Consider the following 27,410-nt stretch of genomic DNA (forward strand, 5'->3'; position numbering starts at 1 on the left):
GGACTAGTAGCAATCTGGAAAGATTGTTGATACCATGTAAAATTCTGTGTGTTCTTTACCTTATGTTCGTTTTTATCTTCTGGTGATAAACTATTTAAACACATCTGGTTTCTGTTTAAACAGTCTCTCTGTCCGTTTAAACATTTCTGTGACAGTTCAGCAATTAATTATTTAATTTGAATAATTAAGTTGGTAAACATAAAAAATAGAATTTCAATTAGTGAATGCTAACTCTTGCCCGTGGTTAAATTTAGAGTTATTTTTCTTATTTAATGATGTTTTGTCTCGACATGAACATATGTTTTGCATGGATGGGATGAGTATTCTGCCGGATACTCTTCCCAAAGTGCGTCATTTTCTAGTCGTGGCCATATTTCTTCAAGAATTATGTCATTTGTACTAAACAACAGTTTTTCCAGTTGTCTGTATTCAGGGTTCCCGATTACAACCATTGAGTTTTCGTTAGATTTGTATACTTGGACATTTGATGTAAATGATCTATAGATGATCCAAACCTAGTTTGCATTAGGATAGAGGGATTGATGACTACTTATAGAGTTCAATTTTTTGGCAGAGCTATGCTGGACTTTTCAATCTCTGTATAGTAGTTACTGTTGCTGTGAACAACAGACTCATTATTGAAAATTTGATTAAGGTTTGTTTCTATAATTCACAAGTTCATTTAAATGACAACTAAAACTTGAGTTACCTAATTGGAAGGGTGTATACATATTCTTTTCAACCTCTATATGGTAGTAGTTGCAAGCTATTTCTTTTTACTAGTTTAATGGATTTAAGATAAAGTATTTTCAATTTACATATATGCTTTTGTTGTGTAAAATCGATACGCAAGTGCACGTAATAGTAACAAGTAATAAAGAGTAAGTGAGATCGTTCCCACGAGGACTGTATACTAAGTACCCAAACTTAATTCCTATTTCTATTTGGCTAACAATAATTGAGTCACAAGAATTTACTAAAATTGTAAAACAAAATCTAAAATTAACTTCAATAACTGAAAATAAATAACGTTACGAAAATTCAATGGATTAAAAACTAGGGCAATTAATTTCATCAACCATCCTCTTTAATTTTCCTTAACACAAATCTTACTATTCAGTTCTTCTCTTGTGATAGCAGGTCAACAATAATAACTTATATTCGTACTAGGATATATAAGTCTCAATCTTATGCAAATTTTCTACATCTCTGTGATAAATAAACATAAGATAGGCATTAAGATTAACAACCCTAAAACTACACAGACCACACAGGTACTCTCGTCCTAATATGAAATCTATGTTTATTCAATTACAGCATATTCAATTCTCACTTTTCAGATTTCGAATCAAAACCATATATTTCATGTTAATGGTGATCAATCATTCACAAGCATTATGTTCGAATTGAATAAATCACAAGATAAAATTGAAATCATAAAACTTGCATTACTTTAAAATAAAGGTTCAGGAGAATCCATTAACAACCTAGAAAATTAGTTTAGTTCATGATCAAATCCATAATAACCACAGAAGAAATAAAAGACATCCAAAATACAGAAAATCAAAGTAGAAAAGAAGAAAAACTGTGATGAGTTCTTCAATTCCGCTTGCAATCCTCTACAATGTGTCTTCAGCCGTCTCCTTAGGTTAATCCCCTCCCTAAAAACGTCATTAAGAAAGCTTTTATAATCCCTAATTAATTATGTGCGAAAGGACAAAATTGCCCTTGAAAAATGCCCTAACTTCGGCTTCCGTACGGACTGGCGCCGCGGCTCCACTTGATAGAGCCGCAGCTCTAATGCATTTCGCAACCCGGATTTCCTCTCTGACTTCATGTAGCGCCGCAGCTCTACTTTATAGAGCCGCAGCTCTAATTCAGATTTTAATAGAGCCTCAGCTCTATCTGATAGAGCCTCAGCTCTAATGCTGACAGATTTGTTTTTCCTTCTCTGTAACTCATAGGGCCGCGGCTCTACACCATAGAGCCGCGGCTCTAATTCCAGCTTTTCACCAAATCATCAATTTAACCCCCGGTTTCGCCTAGTTTCCATTCCTTAGCCCGTTTAACACCGTTTCTTCAAAAATTAAGCACTTTTCCTCCAATTTCAAGTTATTTCTTCCATAACCACACTTAATCCTGAAAACACAATAAACACCGGCATAATATCGCACAAAACCAAATAAAAGATTAAAATTGCATCTTAAAACACGCCATAAAAACATACCAAAACTAGTCCTAACAGCTTTGACTCTATAAATTTAATTAGAATTGTAATATTTATAGTGCTATTCTCACAACATGCATTTAAGTGGTGGAAGAGGTATTAATTATAAATATATATATTTTATGGTAGGAAAATGTAATGACCCACTACTCTAGACTATTTGGACCATTAACGAAACTATACATAAAACTTACATTTTTACGAAAATACCATAATTTATTGAGTAACTTGCAAAATGAGAGTTATTTACAAACAAACAGAATACTAAGAAGGATTATGGGATCCCATTGTTTTTAAAACAAAAGATGATTTAAAAATAAAAGGCATTACATATTTGGTGCGGAAAAATACACATAAAATCATAAGAAGTTTAAAAGGAGACTACATCCTCGAATCGAATAACGCTCGGCCCCTTGACTCTCAATTCACCATCGATACACATCCTCCAAGCGTCACGAATCTTACCGCCTCTAAAGCTTATTTTCTTGCACATAAACAGAAAGGAGTGAGCCTAATGCCCAGCAAGGAAAATCTAACACATAGACATAAACATAAACAAAATTTCATAATAACGTAAAGACATATCATAACACATAATTCACTTATTATAATGGCCATTATTACTTGGGGTCCCATAGACTAAACAAGCTTATGCCCATGAGATTAGTGGGGTCCTACCAGCTAAATAGGCTTATGCCCACAATCTTTTTGGGGTCTTGTTAGTCAAATAGGGCATATGCCCAAGCCTACAACATACACATGCACAACATATTCATAACATACCCATATCATATCATAACACAAAAGATAACATAAACATAAACATATATATTCTAGCCTATTTTCCTTACCAAAGTTACCGGGATTATGGACCGAGTTGGGACTTTTGGAACACTCCTAAAACCATAAGAAAGAGTAAGTCTAAAGAAAGGAGATGAAATGAAAGAGATGGAAAGACTAAACCATAAAAACATACTTACCAACTTATATGCTTAAGAGCTTGGATTCCCTAACCAAAATAAGAATAAGGTTAGGGGACTGAGTAGAAGGTTTTGAGAAAGGAAATAACATAAAATACAGAAAGGAACTAGAGTTTTGGGTTTACCTCAAAGATTGCAAGATCACTCTAACCTCCACCGAAATACTATAGAACTCACTTCCCAAAGTGTTTGATAAGCTTATGATGTTTAAGCTTATAGTTTTTCCCCAAACCAAGTGTTTACACTCTCACACTCACTTAACACTAGCAGCTTCTGAACTTAGAGCAAATGGTGAATAATGGCTGGGTACTAGGTCCTATTTATAGAGTTTGGGAATGAAAATATCTTGATTTTACTTGAATAAAAATAATGGCTTTTTAGGTGAAAATCATTTGAATAATCGTTCAGCAGAGGCTGAAGACTCGTTCAGAAGATGCTGGACTGTTGAAGGAGTTTGAATGGCTGAAAGGAAAAGAATTCAAAAGTATTTGAAAACATGCTGGTGGAGGCGATATATCGCCCCCTATAGGCGATATATCGCCTGGACCTTTGTTCCCGAGGCGACCGTGCATCGATTCGTGTTTTCCGTATCTACGTGCTGTGATATATCGCCCCCTATAGCTGCGATATATCGGCATACGCTGAATATTTAAACACGAATTTACACATTTTTAGCTAAGTTTGAATGGAGTAAACAGCCTTGACTAAGCCCTCAACGTACTCAAAGCTGCTGACTGACCCTATAACATTCAAACTTTACCCTTATTTAATTTAATCCTAAAAAATACTTAATCCTTAATTACCATTCAAAACATGTGCTTAAAATCCTATTGGTTGATGTCTAAACCTTATAATATAATAATATAATCCTTAATATCAGTCACATTAATCAAACCTTAGGTTATACTTAATATTCTTAAACTATAGGTTAAACTTAGAAAATCTATAAGTACTACTATGAGTGTCTAAATAACTCCCGGTCTGAACCAAAAATCCAAAGTAACAATGATAACACTAAACATACTATAATACTACTAAACAATTAGCTAAGTAAAGTTCTTGGACTCTACAGAAAATCAATACATTAGAACTTCTCCTTCTTGCAAGTTGCAAACTGTAGAGGACTTGAAGTACTAGAAGCTAAGGCTTATTTAGATTACAAAAAAGATAATGATTATGAACAGAAATTATTTGAGTATAGTTCCAAATGAAAGAAATTTTAAAAAAGAGATTGTATCTATTTACTACAATAACTCTTTTATTATATCTAATTATATTTTACATATTGATCATGTACTTCTTTATGTACAAAAGCTATTTCAGTAATCAAGTTAATTATAAAATTTGTAATTTTTTTTTATATTTGTCTATTTTAATTTTGTTATCTAGCTACTATTATTAGCATTTATAATTATGTAAAATAAAAAATTAAATTAAAACCAAAATAATTATTTATTAGTTTTAAAATTATTTTTCATATAATAATATGTCATAATTTAAAATAAATTAATATTTTTTAAATAAGTTAAAAATATTTTATTGACATTTGTAAATGTCACTATAATACCAAATATAAAGTGACATTTGAAATGTCACAAAGGTTTTAGTCACGCTGGAATAAATATATCATAATATTTTTCCAATTCCTGAAAATTGTGTCAGACTTGAAAATTCCAAGATCTCATGAATAAAAAATATCCCACCATAACTCTACGTGTCAACATGTGTCTTGAGGTGTAGATATATATCTTGGAAGATCTTGGTCTGAGTATTTTGAAGATTGCTTTGGATTGGATGTTCGTAGGAGATACACAAAAAGATAGCAATGATTCTTGATAGTTTTGCAATTGGTAATTCCTATTTTTTCTGTCTCATTAATTAATTTTTGTATATTAATGCATCCAGTTATTTAAAGTATGTTTAAATATTTTTTTTGAAATCTCTGGGCCCACCACACCGTGCATTCCGCTGTGCACATGGTAAATCAGTTACCAACAATTGATATAAGAGTGGTCATTAATCTCTTCATACATTAATTGTTGTGTGGGTAAAATATGAATTATTATATTATGGTAATATGTGATGAATGGATGGATGTTTGCTTGATGAATGTTTCTTCTTAAGAGTTGTTAATTATATGGTTGAGTTTAAGAATTCTTAATTTTCTCTACATCTACAAAAATGAAAGTCATATGGGGCATATGATTTTTTATGATTTAATTTTATGTATTAGTATAATTATTTGCAAAAAGATGTAACCCCAAGCCCCAAGCCCCAAAAGTGTCGAGATCCTCTCAGCACCTCCTGCCCGAGCACGCTAGGCACCAAGCGCTTTTGCGCCCGAGCCTTCAGCCACGCCCCTGCTTTCCTAGCTCCCTGTGCCCCTACCACACTCTTGCACTGAGCCTCCATCCATGCTCCTAGCTGCACCCATGCGTGCTTTGCTCCTTGCACCCCTGTCGCGCTCTTGCGCCTGAGCCTCTAGCCGTGCCCCTAGCTGCGCCCCTGCATGCCTGGCTCCTCGCGCCCCTGCCGCGCTCCTTGATCGCTCCAAATGCGTAGCTACCCTTGCAGCTTGGTGCGAAGGTGGCTCTTGAGTTGCCCGCACCAAGTCGAGCCCCTTATTGAAAACTACCACCACCTGGCTCCTTACCCGAGCCCTAGGGTGGCTGGTTGTTTCCTTGAATATGTGGGCTTGACCCAAATTGTTAATTAGGATTTTAAATTCTAATTAAATTTTGAATTAAGTGACCCAAAATCAAAATGGGCCTAAATGACTAATTGAGCTTTAATTAGTCCAGTTTAATATATTTTCTTCATATATCGCTCTACTCCTTGCATCAGCCCAAAATACATTTTTGATTCTTGACTTATCATCTAAATCCATCATATAGAAAAAACTTGAATTCTTAGACTGCATTCGAAGAAAATATTGGTGAATTGCTTCAGCATCTCCAACTCTTAGTTGTAATCGTCTTGCTTTCTCAATAAGATTTCTACAATCTTTCTCTAAAAATGGAACATTATCATGACCCCCAACTTCAACCACAAATGATTGAAAATTCTTTACAATACTTATTCCTGCTTGATCATTTAATTCAAGTTTTCTTTGAGCACCAATACTTATCTCTCTGTTGCACAAATAGAATTGTGACTTTTGAGGACTTAACCCATGGTTATGCTCAAGTATAACTGAATTAATCTTACATTTTCCATCTTCAAGAATAGTACCATTAATTCTGGCTTTACATCCCACTTTTGTCAAAGGATTTGGATTAAGATAGTTTTGCTTATGTGATTTTGATTTTCCTGCTCGAGAACACGACAAAGTTAAAAAAATTGTTTTTTTTTGTCTTCTGAAGCACGTGAAGTTTTCTTTGTTATTCCAAAACCCTCTTGCTTTCCATATTGTCTATAGTACTCATAAAGATCACTAAATGAACTAAAATACATTCCAGGTTGAGGTTCCGGTGCTTTTAGAATTTCTGAATACTCAACCTTCTCTTTTTTATTATCTAAAACTCTTTCACTTCTCTCTTTTATCAAATCCATGTCCATATATGCCTCTTCCATGTGCTAATTTAACTAAGAAAAATAGGTAACACACAAAATTTGTTCATATATGAATAATTATTCATGGTTAATTAAAAGAACAATTACACACTACAATGAATTTTTTTTGGAGGGAAATATCATGTATAAAAAAATTATTTAACGATAACATACCTTGAGGAAAAGAATATTACACCACAAAAGGAATTATCTTTCACAGTAAGCCTATTTGCTAAGATTAAAAATTATCATATTAGCAACTGATAACAAAAATTTATCATATAGCATCTCTCGTTTATACATAAAAAAAGAAATAGGAAAAAAAATGAAAGGATAAATACCTATGTTAAGAAAAATATCACATTATCGTAATCTTCATTTACCCATAGTTGATGAAAATAGTTATATTGATTTTCCTCTTTGATATTGTAGATGAAAAGAGCTTCTCTTTCTCCTCTTTGATGTATTGTACATGAAACAAGCTTCTTGTAGAGTCCAAGAACTTTACTTAGCTAGTTAGATAGTAGTATAATAGTAATAGTAGTAGTATTTTTATGATTGTGGATTTTGGTTCAGACCGGGATTTAATTGGACACTCATAGTAGCACTTGTAGATTTTCTAAGTTTAACCTATAGTTTAAGAATATTAATTTTAACCTAAGGTTTGATTAATATTGCTGGTTATTAATATGATAATTATTATAACCTAAGATTTAGATAGAGCCAATAGGATTATGTCTTTTGACATATGCATGATTATTAAGAAATTATTATTTTAATGATAAAATAAGGAAAATATAAGACTTAGTCTTCACCAGAATCTGTTAGGAACATGACATTTATCACAATTTTATTTATATGTGGATTAGGTTGATATTTAGATAATTAAATAGATTTTTCGTAACTTTAGGGTACTGTAACTTCTGACCTGTTTTTGACCCAGTTATATTAGGAATTTCGAAAAATAGTATTTCTTAAAAGTTCTAGATAATTTAATTAGTTTTCTAACGGTATAAAGAGAGTCTAAATCAGAGTCCTAAAACTCCAGATATGTTAATTTTACTGCAGGGGAGTTTAGAGTTATGAGATTTAGGGAGTTAGAAGTTAGGATTCTATTTGTTTTTATTATTTTAAAAATCAAGCTTTGAATCCTTAAATATCTCTGAAAAATTTGACCAATTCCTAAGCCTTTGGATGAAGGTTATTCAAATATTTTCAATTAAAATTTATTATTTTTATTCAAAGCCAAAAAGAAGATTTTTATTCCTAGAACTCTATAAATAGGACCTAGCTCCAACCATTTTTTATTAATTCATCAAGCTAAGTTCAAAGGCTGCAAGTTGCTAGGTTATTGTGAGAGTGTAAACACTTGGGTTGGGGATTATAAGCTTAATCATTTTTAAGCTTACCAAACACTTGGGAAGTAAGGTTTATATTACATTTCGGTTCAAGGTTTAGATTGGTCATAAAGCATTCAAGGTATTCCAAAACTCTAGTTCATTTGGTATTATTTTCTTCAAGTTCTTATAGTTTTCTACTCAGCCCCTAACTTTATTCTTTATTCTTGGATAGGAAATCTAAGTTCTTAAGCATAAGGTTTTTGGTAAGTATATTTTGATAGCATAGTTCCTTCATCACTTTCATCCCCTTTTCTTCAATATACTCACCTTATTATAAATGGTTTTTAGGAGTGTTCCAATGTCCCAAATCAGTTATCATATACTAGTTATTTTGGTAAGGAAAATAGGATAGGATTTATGTGCTATATGATTTTATATGTTATCTTATGAATGTGTGTTATGAAAAATGCTATGTTAAGGATGCTTGTATACTTGGGCATATGACCTGTACAACTAACAAGCCCCAAATAGATTATGGGCATATGACTTGCTTAGCTAGCAAGACCCCACTAATCTAATGGGCATATGACTTGTTTAGTTTATGGGACCCCAAGTAATAATAGCCATTATAGTATGTATGTGACATAAGTGTTATAGTATGTTTTATGTTGCATTATGAATTTTTATGTATATGGTTATATGTTAGATTTTTCCTTGCTGGGCATTAGGCTCAATCCTTTTATGTTTATATGTGCAGGAAAATAGCTTCGATGGCGGGAAAGGTTCTTGGTAGTTTGGGCATGTGTATTGAGGCGGAATGGAATCGAAGGGCCGACAGTTCGATTCGAGGATGAAGTTTCTTTACTTATGGCTTTATGTGTATTTTTCCGCACTTTATTATGTAATCCCTTTTAATTACATTTATGTTATGTTTTGATTTTAAAACAATGGGATCCCATATCCTACTTTAAATTTTAAGTAAGTTTAACATTTATTTTTACATGTTTTTAATAAAGTTAGATCATTTCACTTGTAAGTTTTATTAAGGATTAGTGTCTATGGATAGTTTTCGTTAATGGTCCAAAGTCTAGAGTAGTTGGGTCATTACACTTCTGTTCCGTTACGTTTTCTAAGAGTAGTTGAAAAGTTATCTTCTTTGCAAAGTAAAAGGAAATGAAAAAGAATAGAGTATTTTGGTAAAGTAAACAAACAGTACAATTTTTTATTTATTTTATTTTTGTTTTTTTATGGTACGGGCCTCTCTCTCTCCACTATAATTTTTTTTTATTAATTTCTTACATTCTCTCTTATCTTTAATTTTAAAAATATTTTCCAGCCACACTGATAGTCGGTTGGGCTCAAAAGTGGTGTCATTGCGACATACTCTTCAAGGTGATCATTTTGATATGTAGGAAGCATATGTTTTTTCTTCGTGGCCGGAGAAGATGACCAGAATAAAAAAAAAATTAATTTCTATTTTATATTGTGTTGACCAAAAAGTAACTAAATTTTAAACTTATCAAAATTTAATAGAACTTTGGGTCTTTTCACACTAAATTTATAATTTTAGTATACTTAATTATAGACATGTTAGCGGTTGTTAAACATCTAAATTGGAAATAGGATGCTTGTGCTAAGCATTGGACAAGAGTTAGTTTTCCAATGTTAAGTTGTGTAAATAAATAATAATAATAATAAAATCAGTTCTGTAATTAACAGAATGTATAATTAAATGGGGTTTATGGTCATTGTAGACACTATTATTATTATTATTATTATTATTATTATTATTATTATTATGCTTTGATCTTTTACTTTTTTGTCATAGACAAGAGATTCCATTCTAATTATGCAACTATTGTCATAGACAAGAGTTTTGAATGGAGCTGTTGAAAAATGTTCCATGACATGTTCTGCTCTCTGCATCAAGTATTCTAATAATAATAATAATAATAATAATAATAATGAGCTTGGGGAGTGGGGAGTTGGCTTTACCAAAGTTTTGGAGAGTGGTTATGGCGCCGCACACAGAGGATGCACACCCCAACTTGCAGTATTCCTTGACAGCATCACCTTGAGTCAAATTACATGCAACTTGCATCAAAATGAAATCTCTTGCAGCAAGTTAACTATAGAAGCACAATAGAACAAATGATCAAGTTTATTTTACCAGGGTTTTTTAGAATGTCATTTTCATAACCAGTGGGACATGTAGACCCTGAAATGATTTGGCATCCACTGAGTGATGCACAAACTGTTTCTAAGACTCCCCTTTCATCGCAGGTATCATAGAGATTTCTGGCATCGGTAGTTGGGCAGCAGCTCTTTGCCTCAACTTGAATTTGTCCCACAACAAGGCTCAGTAAGAGAACAGTCATAAAAACAGTTTTTCCTTCCATCGTCTCTTGATTAGTTCACTATCTTCTAGTTACAAAATATAGAGAATACAAGTAGTTTATATTGATGAAATGGTGATGGAACTAGACTTACAGATACCCAACTTAAATAGTCGTAGGTGTTCTACCATTCAAGCTTCACTTGCCACCACAAACTTCACCTGTCATTCATAAGCTTCATAAGCTTCTGTACTACTGTCAAATCTTTATAAATATTTCATATTATGACTGTACTACTGTTTTTATGACTGTACTACTGTCAAATCTTTATAAATATTTCATATTAGAACAAAAAGTTGTATATATGTATATTTCTTGCAAATTAAACCATTCGCTTCATTTTTACCATCTTATTTTCAACTAAATCAATAAAATTCGTATGCCTATTAAATTATCTGAAATGACAATCAGATCATCAAGCTTGAATTCTCACTGAATTTGATTCCCAGTGGAAGGGTATATTGTAAATTTATTACTATTCCTCCATTTCTTTAAAATTGTTGATTTTTTACTGCTAAAGCAGTACAGGTCCTCAAAAACATTGTACATAAACACGTGATCGTTTCTGTCACGATATGACCACCATGCCAGTTGGCATCATCATAGCCACTCATCGAAGAAATACAATTCAATCCAACTACCTTACCAGACATGTGTTGGGCTTAATACATAAACGTGATTTTTATTCTCAACTACTTTGTTTGAGTTTGTTCTACTTCAGACCAATCGTCATATATCTTGGACCGCACGACTAAATTTTAGAGATATTAAATTTTAAGAAAGCACGTCATATATTTCAAGCATTAGTGAAAAAGACGATGCTCATTGGTGAAAGATCATAACTTATCGAGATGCATTGAGGGCTATCGCCATCTTCATAATGTTTGATCAATTGTCATTACCCATCCAGATTCACCATGCATCATCTTATCATCGAGATTCATCAAGATCAATCAAGAAAAAAAATGCAGAAACTACTAAGAAAAGCGTAATCTAAAAAAATCCCAAAAATTCCAACAAACACACAAATGTTGGCACAAATTTGTTCGAAATATGAAAATTAATGTATAGAAACAATATTCATCATTGCATGGAGTTTTGTTACACTTAAAAATACAAAATTAGTAAATTAATCTATATTTATATGTATGAAAAGAAATGCAATAATTTCATTTATAAATAAATGGTTAATAAGACAATAAATAAATTATGCAATATTTGGCATATTAATAAATAATTGCACTAAAATATAATTGTAAAAAATTAAATGTAATTGCATATCCAAATTAGTATAATTAGTATAATTTTACTAAATTATGCAATATTGAGTACACACTGATGTATGGCTGGAATGTAATAAGATAAATTAAAAAATGGTTCTCTTAAGTATTAGCTTTTAGAAATGAACGGCTGTTGAGCTTAAATTAAGTAATTTGAATTTTAAAATGAAATCTCTTGCAGTAAGTTAACTAAAGAAGCACAATAGAACAAATGAGTTTATTTACCAGTGTTTTCGAGAATGTCGTCAGTATAACGAGGGGGACGTGTAGACCCAGAAATGATTTGCCATCCACTGGTATTCTCTATATTTTGTAAAAAGATAGTTGGGCAGCAGCTCTTTGCCTCAACTTGATTAGTTTTGCCTTCCATCGCCTCTTGATTAGTTCACTATCTTCTTCCAAAATATAGAGAACACCTGTATATTGATGAAATTAATGCTGGTGAAACTATAGAAATACCCAACTTAAATAGTAGATGTTCTACCATTAATTCAAGCTTCACTTGCCACCACAAACTTCACTTGTCGTCCTTATCTCAAGCTCCTAGTAGTGTCATATTCATCCCACTTGTATATGATGTTATTGGAAGTAGATAGAAAACTATGATTACCACACACTTTATAATGAGAAATAATAATAATACTAAATCTGTGATATTGAAGAGTGTCACATGCTTCTGAGGATCAAGGCTTGAAATGAAATAAGGAATACTGGAGAAATGGAATAAGGGAGGGACACAATAAGCTCTAGTTGGGGGACGCGTAGTGGTAAATGAAAAAATTGGACGTGTATGACATTAGAGGCTCAATTTGTAACATAACAATTTATAAGGTGTTTTTGTAATTCAATACTCTGAGGCCAAATTTTTTTTATATATATAGTTGACAATAAGGAAAAACACTTTGCTTTGGAGTTTTTTCAAAAATATTTTCTTTTTTATGTTGGATTTGATGTAATGTATTGATTGTATTGTCGTGAAGTTGATGTCTAGTTCATTTTAAGTTGTTTTTTCAATACTGTATTGTTTAGGTTTAAGTTTACGTATAGTTGTCTAATCTCATTTTGTTTTTGTGTTGTTTATATTTGTGTATAGTTGTTTTCATGTTGTTTTGTAATTGTTTAATTTTATGGATAGTTGTTGTGTTGTTGTATAATGTCTAATGAGTGTTTAGTTATTTTTTGATATATTTTAATTTTTTTTAATACATGTTATAGTATGCAATGGATTGACTTCAAGTTGTTGTTTAATTGTTGTTTTTTAGTTTATTTTTTGTATATGTTTAGTTATTTTGAGACATATTTTCCATTTATGTTTGCACATTTTAAAATGCATGGAGATAAGTTTTTTGAGGTTCCTTTTTTGTTGTCTTTTAGTTTCTTTTGGGTTGGTCCAATTAGTTGATGTCTAATTGATTTGTAATTGTTTTTTCAACACTGCAATACTACGAGGTTGTTGTCTAGTTGATTTTACGTTGATTTTCCAACACTGTTTGTTGTGGGGTTGATGTCTAGTTGAAATCGTATTTTTGTAATTATGAAACTTTAAAATCATATTTTTAAAAACTTAAGTTAATAAAATTAAAAAAAAAAAATCAGGGGTCGTAAAAATGTAAAAAAAAAACATAAAAAAATGTATATTTATGAAAAATCCCTAGTTTATATGTGTTTAGTCAAAAATATATCAAATACAATATTTAAATTTATTTTTGGCATACCACAAATATTATTGGGCTTATCTTTTGTGTGAAAGGAGTTTTTAAGGCCCAATAGGCTCACAACAAAAGATAGAAGGGTGTGTCCAAAGAGATCATCCACCCATTATGATCTCCAAAAATACTATAAATATGTACATACTTAATATGGTTATTAAACAATACATTATATATTTATACTTGTCCACATATATTTTTAGAACATTACATACATGAGTATATGTACTAAAATCTTCTTCATTTATGGAGGATTATAACTAATCTGATAAATTGTCTAGAACATGTGGGATTGTTTAAAGATGCTTTTATATAGTAATTCCAAGTAAAACAATACTATTTTTCTTGGAAAAAATTATTTTCACTACAAAAGACAGGACATATACTGAGAATAAAAGTCGTCGGTAGAATCCTGATTATTCCCGGTACAAATTCTATCGAGAACTTGTTCTTGGTAAAAGGTTCTCGGTACATCCTCGTCGGTAGAGGAAAAGTTCTACTGAGGACATTAAATATGTTCTCGATATAGATTGTACCGAGGATAATAGTTTTCGGTATAGAGTTGACAATATCGTCGTTGAAATCTGTCTAATTTTGTCATCTGGATGAGCTATACCGAGGACACTGTCCTCGGTTGTTATCCCAAAAATTGGCATATCTGATGTGGCACTAAATTTGGACACATGCAGTAGGCTGATCAGATTCCTTGACAAGTTGGTCAATATATACCTACAGGGAATACGAACAAGTTACTGCTTGGCATGCTATAGGCTCACCTGCCCGGCAGGACCCCTAAATACTTACTGGTCTGTATGACGAACATATATACCTGCTCGGATGAAAGTCGTTACACTCTCCATTGGAACTCCGGGAGAATTTCCCTACCACCTGCAAAGTGCGCCTAACAGCCTTGAAGACTCGGTCAAACCTCCTACAAATAAGACTGTAACTACTTGCGAGAAGAAAGAGATATTTCCCTATCAGCTATGCTCAGGCGCAACCGGGGGGAAGGGAAAAAATATAAATACAAACCCTCCACCACAATGGAGGGGGTTCAGAAGAATAGCTTACCGACCAACATTAGGGGTATACCGAGCAGTTTCGCTCGGTATTTAGCAAGTACTTTGCCACATTGTATTGCTTTTTACACATAGAGATCCACTTGTAATCTCTTGTGATCTTGTGTAAGCCTTCAAGATTAATGCAAAACTAAGAGGACGTTGGTCATTACCGATCTTTGGTGCCGAACCTCTATAAATCATGTTGTTCTTCATTATTTATTGCCCACTATTACTAGGTTTTTGATTTATTTATTGCTCATTAATTGTCTAATTGAAAGCTCTCTAATTAATTATTTAACTTGGCCTTAGTTGGCTAAAAAACCAGTCAACATTGTGGTGATTTCATTGAGAGCCTAAGACAATCACATTCGGATTCTATTGCTGTAAGGATGGTAGTCTCATCTAGAAGGTCAAGCCAAAAGCCTCTAGAGCCCAAGGCTGAAATCTCTCACCAAGTTCCGTCGATAAGCAATTTCAACGGGCAGCGAAGTGATTTTCCGCCTAGGAATCCATCTGGTGCTAGGGGCAAACTGCTGGGCCCACCGCAACAAGACAAGGGGTTGCTGCTTCCGCTAGTGTTTAGAGGTTCCAAAATTTGTTGCGAAGCTAGAATTTTTTTTTATGTGATTGCTTTTGCTTGAAAATTTTTGACAAGTCTTTTTACTACTAAAAGTCAACTTTCACTCACTTTAGTGTTGCGATGAACCCATCTTTATGACCAAGAACAAAATTGCACCGTTGATCTAATGTTTAGAGGTTCCAAAATTCGGTGTGAAGCTAGAAAATACAATATCAGTATTTAATTGGAGGTCGAAAACTCCCTTAGTTCATCCATTGACCACTAAATGTCAATTTTTGCTCACATTATGTAATATTATTTTACTTTTTGTTTTATATAATTCTCACTATTTTATTTTCATAAATCGAAAATGTAAAATATTTGTACACATATATAATTATAGACATACATTTTAATATATAATGAAATAGTAGTTAAACTTTTATATATATATATATAATTCAAATAAAAAATTTAAAATTTATTTTTAAAACCTTCAAACGAGTGTGTGCATGGCTCATGAGACAAATTCGAAAGTTGGAACATGTGCATTAATGACTTATATGCATTTTTTTTTAAAGTGAAGTCATATGCCAAACTGCCCACATATACCTCACTAATTTCCATTTAAATACACCTAATTTTAATATATTAAAAAAAAAGTCGTCCCTATCTTCAGGGGACAATGGATACTTGATCGATAATAATAATATTTTATTTTATATAAAAGAATAATTGAAAAATAAGTTTGATTAGGAAGAATGAACACGAGTTGTGTATTATATATATGACAGATCGAAGACTAAGGTTGGTTTATCAATTATAATGTAAAGTAAGACTAAATTTAAAAAAAAAACTCGACAATTCGATGCATGTGGCTAAGAAGTGGACAATTCGAACATTAATTTTAAGGTTAATTTAGCGGTAAGGTCAAACGTCACCAAATTTCATTTTAATTAAATCGTCTCTATCTGTATTCTTTTGGGAACAATTTGTGGATAATATTTATTAATGTTGTGAATATTTTGGTTATAATTAATTAATAGTAAGTTGTTCAACTTTACATAATAAAATAGGATCAAATACACACCTACCTAGATAGCTACTAGATTATGTAGTCCATGTATGTACGTCCACTAGGTTCCAAATTGGATCCAATTTTATTTTAAAATTGAGTGAGTAGTTGGATCCAATTATGTTTTAATTTAAAATTGCATTATTTATAATTGTGTTTAAATAAATTATTTGTGGAAAATATTCAATTTCAAATAAAACTATTATATTTTATGTTAAGTAATTAGCTCGGAAAAGTATATTACATTGAACCTTTATGAATTAGTCAACATGTGCATCAACATATGCATCAACATTTTATTATTTTAAATACTTTAATTTCTTGAATTTTTTTTTTAAAAAGTAAAATAATATTTTCTTAATTAATTATTTTAAGCCTTATGAATTATAATGTTTTAAAAATAGTTTATAAAATAGTTCAAAATATAAAAATAATTTTCATAAATGAATTATTGTCTTATTAAAATTAATATATATACATTCTTGAAATAATGGAAAGAGGTGAGAATTATTTCACGTTCAAAGTGATGTCATATGCCAAATGCCTAGTTACGTCATTTTCTTTTAAATCTACTAAATTTTAGTATAACACTAATAAACAAATAAAAAAAATGTCGTCTCTGTGTGTTTTGGGGACTATATATTTAATTTAATTAAGCAAATATATTATTTTGATTAATAAAATGTTTAACTTTAAATATTAATATATAATGAATGCACTCCTAATCAGCTAATTAATACATTCTGTGTTTATTGCGCGAGCCCACTAGCCGTTTAGAAAGGCTTTATAGAGTGTTATTATTTAGCATTTTAAGGCGCTCAACATCACATGAGGTGGCACCCCATAACTAGTTAGTGATACCCCATAATACTTATTAAATTCAAATAAATAATAACCGATATTAAATTGCACCAATTACAATATGCCACCTCCTTATGGTGTTGGGAACCAGTGGTGCCCCTTAGCAATACTCAGCTTTATAACAAGTCATAATAAGAAGATAATATTTATGTTTTTATTTACTACACAATGAATTGAAGGTAGCTTTGGAAGTAAAAAAAATTAAATTTTTATATATATATATATATCTGAATAGCTTATTATAAGTTGAGTATGTTGTTCACGTTGTTTGTTTGATTTTTTCTAATGCAATAAATAACAACAACAATAATAATAATAATAATAGTCGTCTCTTACCCCTTGTGAATTAATAGTATAGTCAATATTAATATTTTGGTTATAAATAATAATAAGTTGTTTAACTTTATAATGACCAAATGCGATCGACTCTTGGCCTTTGGAAGAATAGCTAGGGTATGAATTAGTAATCAAATTTACATGTGTGGATTCCATTAATATAATATTTTTGATAAATATATGGGGGTTGGTTTGCAAAAAATTAAAAAATTGAGAGGTATTTTAGAAAATTGATTTGTATTAAATAGCAAACCCAAACCCTAGTTCCCTTCACCCCTTCTTTCTTCTTTTCCTTCCTTTTCTTCTTACTTTCTCACTGTGAGTTTGAAAACAATGGAAGCAATAAGCTACAACACTGTGAGTCTCAACACTAAAGATGTGAGTGTGGGATCTTACCAGATGTTCATGGGATCTCTACGAAGAGAGTTGTACGGTGGAACCGAGAGCCATGACATTCCAGTGTTGCGAACAAAATCCGCTGCGGTCGGAGACAAACAGTTTGTGTATGTGAATCTTCACAATTCAAGTGTCTCCATCACATTCGCAGTACTTACTCTCAACGCATATGTGGTGGCCTATCAAGTCGATGGCGAAGAAAAGCGTTGCTACTTCTTCAAAGAAGCTCCTCCCAATTCCAAAACTTTGCTTTTCGATCAATCTCCTAAGACTAAGAAGGTTGATGTTGAGCTCGAAACTAATTATAATAGCTTGGGAATGAAACTAAGAGAGGAAACCAACTTGGGATTCAAGCCATTAAACGAATCCCTTCAAAAGTTCAAAAGTTTTGATAACAACAAGCCTACCAAAGATCTTCGTGAGAGTCTTCTAATTGTTATCCAAATGGTGTCAGAGGCTGCAAGATTCAAATATATTCAGCAGAAACTGGAGTTCCATGGCTTTCAATCAGAGTTTCCCCCTAAAGGTGATATTATCAGCTATGAGAATAATTGGAGCGCACTTTCCATAGCAATCCAGAAATCTAAAGATGGAAAATTTCCCAATACAATTACATTGCAGAATGAAGACTATAGTCAACGCAAGGTGTCGACGGTTGCAGAAGTGAAAGCTGACATGAAACTCTTGCTGAATGTTGCCACAGCCACAGCCATGGCCGAGTTATAATAAAGCTTTGAACAAAAAGCTGCTATGCTACTAATAAATCTGTTGATGCCCTTTTAAATTATGTATGGTATTTTCCATTATGTTTCCCTTTTTATCATCTTCCTACTATATCATATTTGTAATAATAATGTTTTAATATGAGGAATAAAAGCATCAATTTGGGCTTCTTTAATGATTATTAATTATTGGTTTTATATATAACAATAATATCAAATTAATAATTTCGCTATGTATGGGCTTCTTGAATGATTGAGCTATTATGTATGAACACATGTTATTTATATAACCCAGACTAAATTTTATTTATGAAGAATGTAAATTAAGACTAAATTTATTCCATTAAATTTGAAAAAAAATATATATAATTAATGTAAACATACATATAAATTAATAATTAATGGATAGACTTTAATTATATAATTTATATAAAATATGAAAATGTTGCTAATAAAACTTTCGAATGGGTATATATTTCTAGTTGGCTTTGTTTTCCGCACGATTCTAGCAGTTTCTATTTAGTTAATCTATTTGCTTAAATAATATAAATATTTATAACAACTCGTAAATAAATGTGCAATAGATGAAAAAAGAAAGGAAAAGCTAATTAAGGATGGGTTCCAATTAATTAATTAGTTATTCTTGTTCCAATTATATTTTTCTATTGAGATGACTTTGAAATTTTTGATCAACTGCACGTGCATGGAAACACGTTCTAAGTTTATATATAGAAGAGAATAATTTAAATAAATTGACAGCAACTATGACAAGATCTAAATTTAAAAAAAAAATGTAATACATTTAAATTTTAATTATTTTAGAAAAAGATTCTTAATTTATTGATTCAATCCAAATATAAGAAAATAAAATCCTTTGAATATTTTTTTTCTCCTCTTAAAATTCAAGGTCCAAATAGAACCTTGATTTATTTGATATACTGTTAAATTAAAAGTAAACTATTGTAATTCTTAAGCAATTTTTTTTAAGGTAAAAAAAAAATGGTTAAATTTAAGTGTCCTAAAATTTGTAATTTTTTTAATATATTTTAAAAACACTACTACTATATTTTTTATGTAAATTGTATTATTGACTAAGATATATATATTAATTTTACATTTTAAAGTTATTATGTACTACTATATAGTAACATTTATAATAAGCTATAAGGTAACTCGTTATACTTTTGATTTCTTTTTTTATGATTATAAAGTAACTTTTAAATTCCCTTTTCTAGTTTGTTAATGTTTAAATTTATATAATTCACATGTAAATATCATAAGTGACTAAAGGTGATAATACACCTTTAGTCACTTATGATATATATATAAGGACCTGTCCTTATCTATACATATATGGACCTGAAGGATCATCGTTACATCTACAGTGTCTATGGTTGATGCCATCGCACACACCATAGGCACCGCAACCACCGCCGCCACCACCACAGGCACCAGAAGAAGGGGACAATACAAATGATGCCCAGGGTTCAGATCTTTATATATTATTGTATTAAATAGTAAATTTTAATTAATATATTATTCCATGAATATTTAATTTGGATAATATTGTATTAGTTGTGTAATTTGAATAAATTATTAATTTTATGCATATTTAAATTTAATGTTATTATTTTTATGCATATTTAATTTTGATATTGCAAATTAAAAAATATTATTTAAATTTTTTATTTTAATATATTTTTTTAATTATATCAAAATATTAGGGGCGATAATTGTCGCCGCTAATAATTTAACAGTCGCCACTAATAGTAAATTATTAGGGGCGAAATATGATCTGAGATTCACGATTATTAGGGGCAGAAATGTCACCGTTAATACTAATTATTAGAGGGGACATTAAAGTCACCGTTAATAACTTATATTAGCGTCAACATATTAGCTATCACCGCTAATAGTCATTAGTGGCGACTTTGATTATTATTAGGAGCGACTAAGGACTATTTTTGTTGTAATGATATATGGCATTTAGAATTTAGTATAATTTAATTCTATCAATTTAGTTTATTTAATAAAAGAATAGTAACTAATGGAAAACAAGACAAAGACGTGATATAACTTAATAATAAGACGTCAACATTATTTAAAATCAAACATATATAATATTTTATAATACAAATACAATACATTCAATACAATTTGATACAATACATGATCGTACTTTATTACACCCATAAACCAAACCACACATATGATCATATAAATGATCGTACTTTAATATTGACAGTACAACAATCACAACTTCAACGATCATATAAATGATCGTATTTTATTACACCCGATAGAACTTGACTTTCACTAGAAACTCCATAAACCAAACCACACATATGATCTTATTGATGTACTTTTCCATTAAGAGGAAAGTATTTATTTATTTATTTTTATGAACTCGACAAACAGCAGACCTTGTGGAGCTTTTATTATATATCACACGGCTTTTATTTGGGCATGGCCTCCTACAAGATTGTCATGCTGCACCACCTCGCTTTTTCTTTATATCAACAAGCAATTTTGCAAACCTACAGCCATGCATGCATATTATTATCATTATATTGGATATAGGAGTTCAAAAAAAAATTGTATGACATTAATATTTAATACAAATATAATGTTTGTGTTTTAATGTGTATACATATATATAGGAGAATTCTCAGTGTTCTCGACTCGTGAACAATTTTCGGCGCGGTTTTTCTTATGACCGTGTATATTGTAGTTATTTAGAGCATCCTGCAAATTTACAGAAAATTCTGAATAGTTTACAGTACCAAAAAATAAGTTCAAACATGTTGTTGCACGTATGACAACTTTTTTTTATACGCATGGAGAAACACTGAGAGCTCTAGGAGTAGAACTTAAAGCAAAGCCCTATAAAAGAATTGTCATACATATATATATATATTCATTAAAATTAACCATCATTCCTTTTCTTTTTCTTTTTTACCTATTGAGTGCTTTTTCGTAGGTTTCTCCTTCCACTAGATCACGTCTAAAGCTAGATAGATTGAGACGTGTAACAGACTTTGTCAGCAACGTCTGGGCAAACTTCTCCAATTTATCCATGTTGTCGGTGCTAGCGTTATCCAACCGAGAAAGCTCCTTTGGCAAGTTATTATCCTACATTTGATGTAAATATATGCACTACTTTTAATATATAACCAAAATTTAGAAAATAACATTTATTATTATATAAATAAAAACATACATTTACCTGAACACGAAGAAAGTTTTGGGCATTATTAGTGTATTGAAAAAACATTGTGCAGTAGTGATCAACCATATCTGCGTTTCCACTACTAAAGAAATCAATGATAGGTGTACGCTTTCCACTCCATAACGGGTGACGTATCCACTCAAAAGCCGACCAACCGTTAACCATTTCAGCGTTGTATTCCCCTGTCATGCCTTCAACACCTGTACCTAATGAGATTACAAGAAGATCTGGAAACGTGATCTGCTCAACATCCTTTGCTCTTGGTTTCACAGCTTCGGTAATAGCAGCTACAGTCTGTAAAGTTTTGTGTATATATATGACAATTTTTCTATAGGGACTTCACTTTAAGCCATATCGATGGGGCTCTCAGTGTTTTTCGACCCGTGAACAGTTTTAAGCATGATTTTTTTTATGAACGTGTATATTGTAATTATTTAGAGCATTTTGCAAATTTTCAAAAAATTTAGAATAATTTCCAGTATTGAAAACTATGTTCAAACTACTGTAAACTATTCAGAATTTTCAGAAAATTTGCAAGATGCTCTAAATAGCTACAATATACATGGTCATAAAAAAATCTCGCCAAAAAGTGTTCACGGGTCGAGAACACTGAGAGGCCCAACGATAGGACTTAAAGTAAAACCCTTATAAAAAATTCTCCTATATATATTTATATATAAAATATCAAATATACAAAGTCACAACATATAACATATATAACATATATAACATTAATTTATATATATAATATTATTGCCTAATATATTACATCGTGTTGCATTTAAAGGATAAGATAAATAATTTATATTAATATATAATTATCAAATATTTATTCTACCATATATTTTTTAGTTAGTTTTCATTAAATATTTATAAGGGTTTATATATTTTTAGACCATGTCTCATTACTTGTTTGGATCTTTTATTTTAACAAATTATTTTTGGACCCTGTATTTTGTAAAATAGTTCAAATAGGTCCCTAAATCTGATTTTGACGAACAAAAAATTGAGTATAACAACACAGTTCTTAGGCAGAATAACTATATTTTTATTTTGAGTTGTTAGTTTGATGAATTATTTGTGATTTTAGTTCGAAAAACTTTGATCAAAATCGGGTTTAGGAGTCTATTTGAACTATTTTAGAAAACACAGAGTCCAAAAAGTAATTTGTCAAAACACAGAATCTAAACAGATAAAGAGACAAAACATAAGATTTAAAAAGTATAAACCCTATTTATAATATTGGTTAAAAAAAACCACTAAATACACAATTTGTTTTACTTAAAAGAGATATATATATATATTTTAAGTTATGAGTATATATGAGTGATTTTACGTACTGGATTATTTGCAGCAAGGCCTCCATCAATCATGTTGAATTCTTCAGACTCGTTTTCGAAGTTATACGCTGGCAAGTAAGTTGGTGCTGCTGAGGTGCTAATGCAAATATCTGCAAGTTTAGCATCCAACACTTTATTCCCACTCTTCACCTGCACCATCATCCAAATAATATATATATATGTAAATATATAACACAATAATATAATTTGTCATAAAGTCAAATTTAGGAGATTGTCACCTCATAAGAGGAGAAGATAACTGGTGAAAATTTCTTGATGTCGAATGCAGGAATGACAACATTTGTGAGGGTATTGCTCAGACGTTTTTCCTTTAGAATATCTTTTGCCAGACCCTGAAGATACGTACCATAGGTTGGTTTCCCTACCTTACCATAAGGAATTTGCTCAGCTTCTACTTCGATTCTATTATAGTCTTCTTCTGACCTAATATATATATGAGACAAAATATGAAACCTAGCTAGGGTGAAAATTAGTATATGAGAGTTTTAAAAATCCTATTATTAGAATATTACTCACGATCCGTTATTTTTATTTGAGAAGATATTTGGGCATTCCCGTTTGTAGAAAGGCACAATATCTTTGGCTTCATATAAAGGGCGAGTGCCATTATCGCTGGGTGTTGATATCATTGTGGCGATGAGACCACCTGTGCTTGTCCCTGAGATCACATCAAAATAGTCTGCAAGCCACGTATCCTCTTCAATTTTCTCTTTTTTTGCTATTTCCTGCCCATACATAAATATATATATATATATTAGTACACTAAATCTAAAATTAATTGCATAAAAAAATAAAACTTAAAGTAGCTACATGAGGAGATTGGTCATGCATCAAAGAATCTTAGTTAAAATATATATACAGATGTGCATGTATAATTAAAATTAATATTATGTATATGCACAAACAAACACAATAAGTTACCTGAAGTTTGGATTCAAGATAAGCAAGAATAACCCCAGGGATGATCCCTCTAACTCCTCCTCCATCAATACTTAAGACGGTAATTGTCTCAGCTGCCATATTACTCATTTATTATTTATTATTGTTAAACAAAAGTTGGATATATATGCAATGGAATCGAAGGAACTACGTAGTTCTATTTATAGATGCCATCTTGCAGCTTGGTTCAAGTATTAAATGATAGAGAACTTATTTCTGTAATTAAATTTATGGAAATTTTATTTACAAGAAACTTAATGGGAGTTAAGGATAAAATACAAATAAAAGGTAAAATGGTAATTTGCACTCATTTCGATAAAACACCATATAAAATTTATTATATAAGGACTAATTTTTTTATATTGAATCGACTCTATATAGAGCATCTTAATTTGACACGTCTTCCTTGCCAAATAATGCCTATATAAAACTTGAACTGCCCAACTAACTTCTTTGTTATTTTTCTTACATAATCTCACCCCACATATGAAAAATACATTGTGACAATAAGACAAAGTATAATTAATAAGTATCTACCTACTTCTATTGTTTGTATGCACCCATAAACAGAATTATCACATTTTTTTTATTAAAAAAAAAGGGTTAGTCATAAAGGTACACCATACAAAAAATTATCTTTCTAAAAGTTTAGTTTTCTTTGCATGGATACCCAATATAAGGACAAAACAATATTCCTTTTCTTAGTGTATATCTTTTCGGTAATTACAATTCGCTTGGAGTATGAATACAAACTGGGTACGCAATTTTGATAGCAATTGCGGTGATTTGAATTTTTTTTAGAAAAGAAATCTTGTATTACCTATTATCTATATCTATGGCATATAGAAAAGAGAGGATAGAGTTATTGCTAATTTATTATTTTATTTCTATATCTATATGGATGCAGTTAGAGAAAGGAAGGCCACATATTTCCCAATATCTCGTTAGGGGTTATTAAGATACAAGGATCAGGTATGCGTGCCAAATGATCAAGGGATTAACACTACAAAAAAAAATGTATTTTAGATACTAAAAAATTGGTAGCCAATAATATATTTTTGGTAGTTAATGGATTTTCTGCTACTAAAATTTTTGGTAGCTTGTTCGTAGCAAATTCTCCGTCGCTAAAAGTTTTCAGCTACTAAACATTTTGGTAGCAAATGTTTTATTTGCTACTAAATATCTAGTTGCAAAAAATATTATATTTAGTAGCAAAATGATTAACTTTTGTGCCCACTAAATTTTTTTTTGCTACCATAATACAATAATAAATTAATTTACTATTTATTAGAATAATTAGCAATGCTATTATTTACTTAAAATTTGGTAGCTAAATATTTTTACATTAGTAGCTAATAAAACAATTTCCATTAGATGTTATTTCTGGGTATTTGTATTAATTGGGTAACTAATATAATTGTTCAATTATTAAAATATAAATGAACACGACTAATATCAAAACTAAATTTAAAATTTAAAATTTGAAATAAAGATATATGGCATACATACAAATTGAAATATATTGAAGAAGCAATGAATATTTTATTAATACAAAATTTACAAATATAAACTTCATAGTTCTACATCCATTATAACAAAAAGTATTTTTACAGGCGGAATTATTACTGGCGGAGAAAGTCCACCGGTAATAATACTATTTTTACCAGCGGAAAACGTAGTCCGCCGGTATTAATCCGTTTTTATTTTTATTTTTTAAAATTATTTAATTATTACCAGCGGGAAATTTATTATTACCGGCGGACAACCCGCCGGTAATAATCAGAATTTATTAAGGCGGCAAAACTGCCGCGCAATAAATATTTCAATTTATTACCGGCGGGCTCCGCCGGTAATAATATTTCGATTATTACCGGCGGGCTCCGCCAGCTATAATAATCTATATATTTGTGCAACCCAATTCCCCTTCCCCATTTCCTTCTCCTCCATTTTTTTTTCTTCCGATTCTCTCTTCTAATCCGCCGAGTGCTCTCTGCCGTGGAGTTTTCCGGCGTTCCCGAAGATATTCCGGTGGCCGGCAACTGTAACAGCGAAGGGGGTATGTCTATATATTGTTTTATTATAGATTTATATAAAGAAAATAATTATGTTATTGTTTATATAAAAAAACTTCATTTTATTGTATTGTTTTTTTTTTAGCCATTCGGATTCCTCTCTACCTATCTTAGTGGACTCCGTTCTTTGAAAAAAGATTGGCCATTATTACTCTTTAATCCAATGGAGTCTGGATTCTCAGCAAGCCATCGTTCAAGAAGGTCGAATGGAGTCTGGATTCTCAGCAAACCATCGTTCAAGATGAATCTTGGCCATGTGAATCACTGCTAATCATCTTCGACAACATTTTTCAATATTTTTTTATATATATATAAATATAATTATTTTTTTAAATATGTTATTACCGCCGGATTATTACCGGCGGAAACCGCCGGCAATAATGTGTCAGACATGGATTCCGACCAAATTATTACCGGCGGGATCCGCTGGTAATAATCCTCCGGGAATAATATTATTACCGGCGGGAGGCTAGTTCCGCCGGAAATAACGACCTTTTACCGACCGGTTTTTACCGGCGGATTTTTTCCGGCAGAGCCCGCCGGTAAAAGTATTACCGGCGGCTTTCCTGACTATTGCCGGCCGTTTTTTCCGCCGGTAATAAGCGTTTTTGTTGTAGTGATCGAAGATGAAAGTTAAGAGATCTATAATAATATAAAATTACAAGATGGTATTTTGTAGGCTTTACTCATAGAACTTTCTAATCTCCAATCTCTCAAGCTTTATGCAAAATTTGCAAAAGAGAAAAAGAAAAACAACAAAATATACAATAATTAATTACTAATGAATGTATATATAAGAGAAAGCATCGTTGCTGGGATATATATATATATATGAGAAAGAAGATGGAAACGATAACATTGAGACAGAGAGAGAGTTCCCCGGCGTTTGCAGGCAGGCAAATAATTATATAACTAAGACAGAGACGATTAGTTTTCTTGTAGGGAAGTGATAACTAAGTGATTCCTTTTACAAATATTTATGTAAATACACTACAAAAAACAAGGCCTATACCGAGAACAAATGTCCTCGGTATAAGCCCAAAAGTCCTCGGTATACCCTCTACCGAGACAATGTCGTCGGTAGAAAGTTATCGGTACAGCTGCGTCGGTAAAACAAAACTTCTACCGACGACATTAAAAAGTTCTCGGTATAGGTTTTACCGAGGACAATGTCCTCGGTAGAAAGTGACAAATGTCCTCGGTACAACCAATCCCAATTTGTCATCGTACTGGTATATACCGACATCTTGCTGGTATATATCGAGGACAATGTCCTCGGTATAGACTTTTTCCGAATTATTTTTTTTATATTTGT

At 31.3% G+C, this 27,410-nt stretch overlaps 3 protein-coding genes across 7 annotated transcripts; 1 reads left to right on the forward strand and 2 right to left on the reverse strand.

Annotated features, from left to right (window-relative positions):
- Window positions 1–2,396: 2,396 nt before the first annotated feature.
- LOC133789335 (thionin-like) lies at window positions 2,397–12,527 on the reverse strand. 5 transcript variants are annotated; one of them, XM_062227190.1, is made up of 5 exons: window positions 12,001–12,216; window positions 10,270–10,656; window positions 10,095–10,172; window positions 6,934–6,991; window positions 2,397–2,711 (listed from the first exon to the last, which is right to left on the reverse strand). In XM_062227190.1, exons 2-5 carry the CDS (start codon window positions 10,496–10,498, stop codon window positions 2,705–2,707), a joined length of 372 nt encoding a protein of 123 aa, XP_062083174.1. In that variant the 5' UTR covers window positions 10,499–10,656; window positions 12,001–12,216; the 3' UTR covers window positions 2,397–2,704. The 5 variants fall into 5 exon arrangements, with proteins under 5 accessions (XP_062083174.1, XP_062083175.1, XP_062083172.1 ...); XM_062227191.1 differs by lacking the exon at window positions 6,934–6,991 and having other exon boundaries at window positions 2,406–2,711; window positions 12,001–12,215; XM_062227188.1 differs by lacking the exon at window positions 2,397–2,711 and adding an exon at window positions 12,260–12,527 and having other exon boundaries at window positions 6,905–10,172; window positions 12,001–12,191.
- Window positions 12,528–17,709: 5,182 nt separating this feature from the next.
- Window positions 17,710–18,498, forward strand: LOC133792692 (ribosome-inactivating protein gelonin-like). Its single transcript, XM_062230597.1, has one exon. The coding sequence runs from the start codon at window positions 17,710–17,712 to the stop codon at window positions 18,496–18,498; it is 789 nt and encodes a 262-aa protein (XP_062086581.1).
- Window positions 18,499–20,567: 2,069 nt separating this feature from the next.
- On the reverse strand, window positions 20,568–24,282 carry LOC133789336 (patatin-like protein 3). Its single transcript, XM_062227192.1, has 7 exons — window positions 24,006–24,282; window positions 23,601–23,809; window positions 23,303–23,507; window positions 23,064–23,213; window positions 21,721–22,017; window positions 21,454–21,626; window positions 20,568–21,031 (listed from the first exon to the last, which is right to left on the reverse strand). The coding sequence occupies exons 1-7, from the start codon at window positions 24,111–24,113 to the stop codon at window positions 20,980–20,982; spliced, it is 1,194 nt and encodes a 397-aa protein (XP_062083176.1). The 5' UTR covers window positions 24,114–24,282; the 3' UTR covers window positions 20,568–20,979.
- Between the last annotated feature and the right edge of the window lie 3,128 nt (window positions 24,283–27,410).

This window comes from Humulus lupulus, chromosome 7, assembly GCF_963169125.1.
Source record: "Humulus lupulus chromosome 7, drHumLupu1.1, whole genome shotgun sequence".
Classification (NCBI taxonomy): Eukaryota; Viridiplantae; Streptophyta; class Magnoliopsida; order Rosales; family Cannabaceae; genus Humulus; species Humulus lupulus.

Excerpts from the sequence above, each read along its gene's own strand:
- LOC133789335 (XM_062227188.1), bottom strand. The coding sequence starts at position 10,498 with ATGGAAGGAAAAACTGTTTTTATGACTGTTCTCTTACTGAGCCTTGTT. Across the intron at positions 10,173-10,269 it reads TGACATTCTAAAAAACCCTG|GTGATGCTGTCAAGGAATAC; the intron begins GTAAAATAAACT and ends ATTTGACTCAAG.
- LOC133792692 (XM_062230597.1), top strand. The coding sequence starts at position 17,710 with ATGGAAGCAATAAGCTACAACACTGTGAGTCTCAACACTAAAGATGTG.
- LOC133789336 (XM_062227192.1), bottom strand. The coding sequence starts at position 24,113 with ATGAGTAATATGGCAGCTGAGACAATTACCGTCTTAAGTATTGATGGA. Across the intron at positions 23,810-24,005 it reads ATCTTGAATCCAAACTTCAG|GAAATAGCAAAAAAAGAGAA; the intron begins GTAACTTATTGT and ends ATGTATGGGCAG. Across the intron at positions 21,032-21,453 it reads TACGAAAAAGCACTCAATAG|GTTTGCAAAATTGCTTGTTG; the intron begins GTAAAAAAGAAA and ends GCATGGCTGTAG.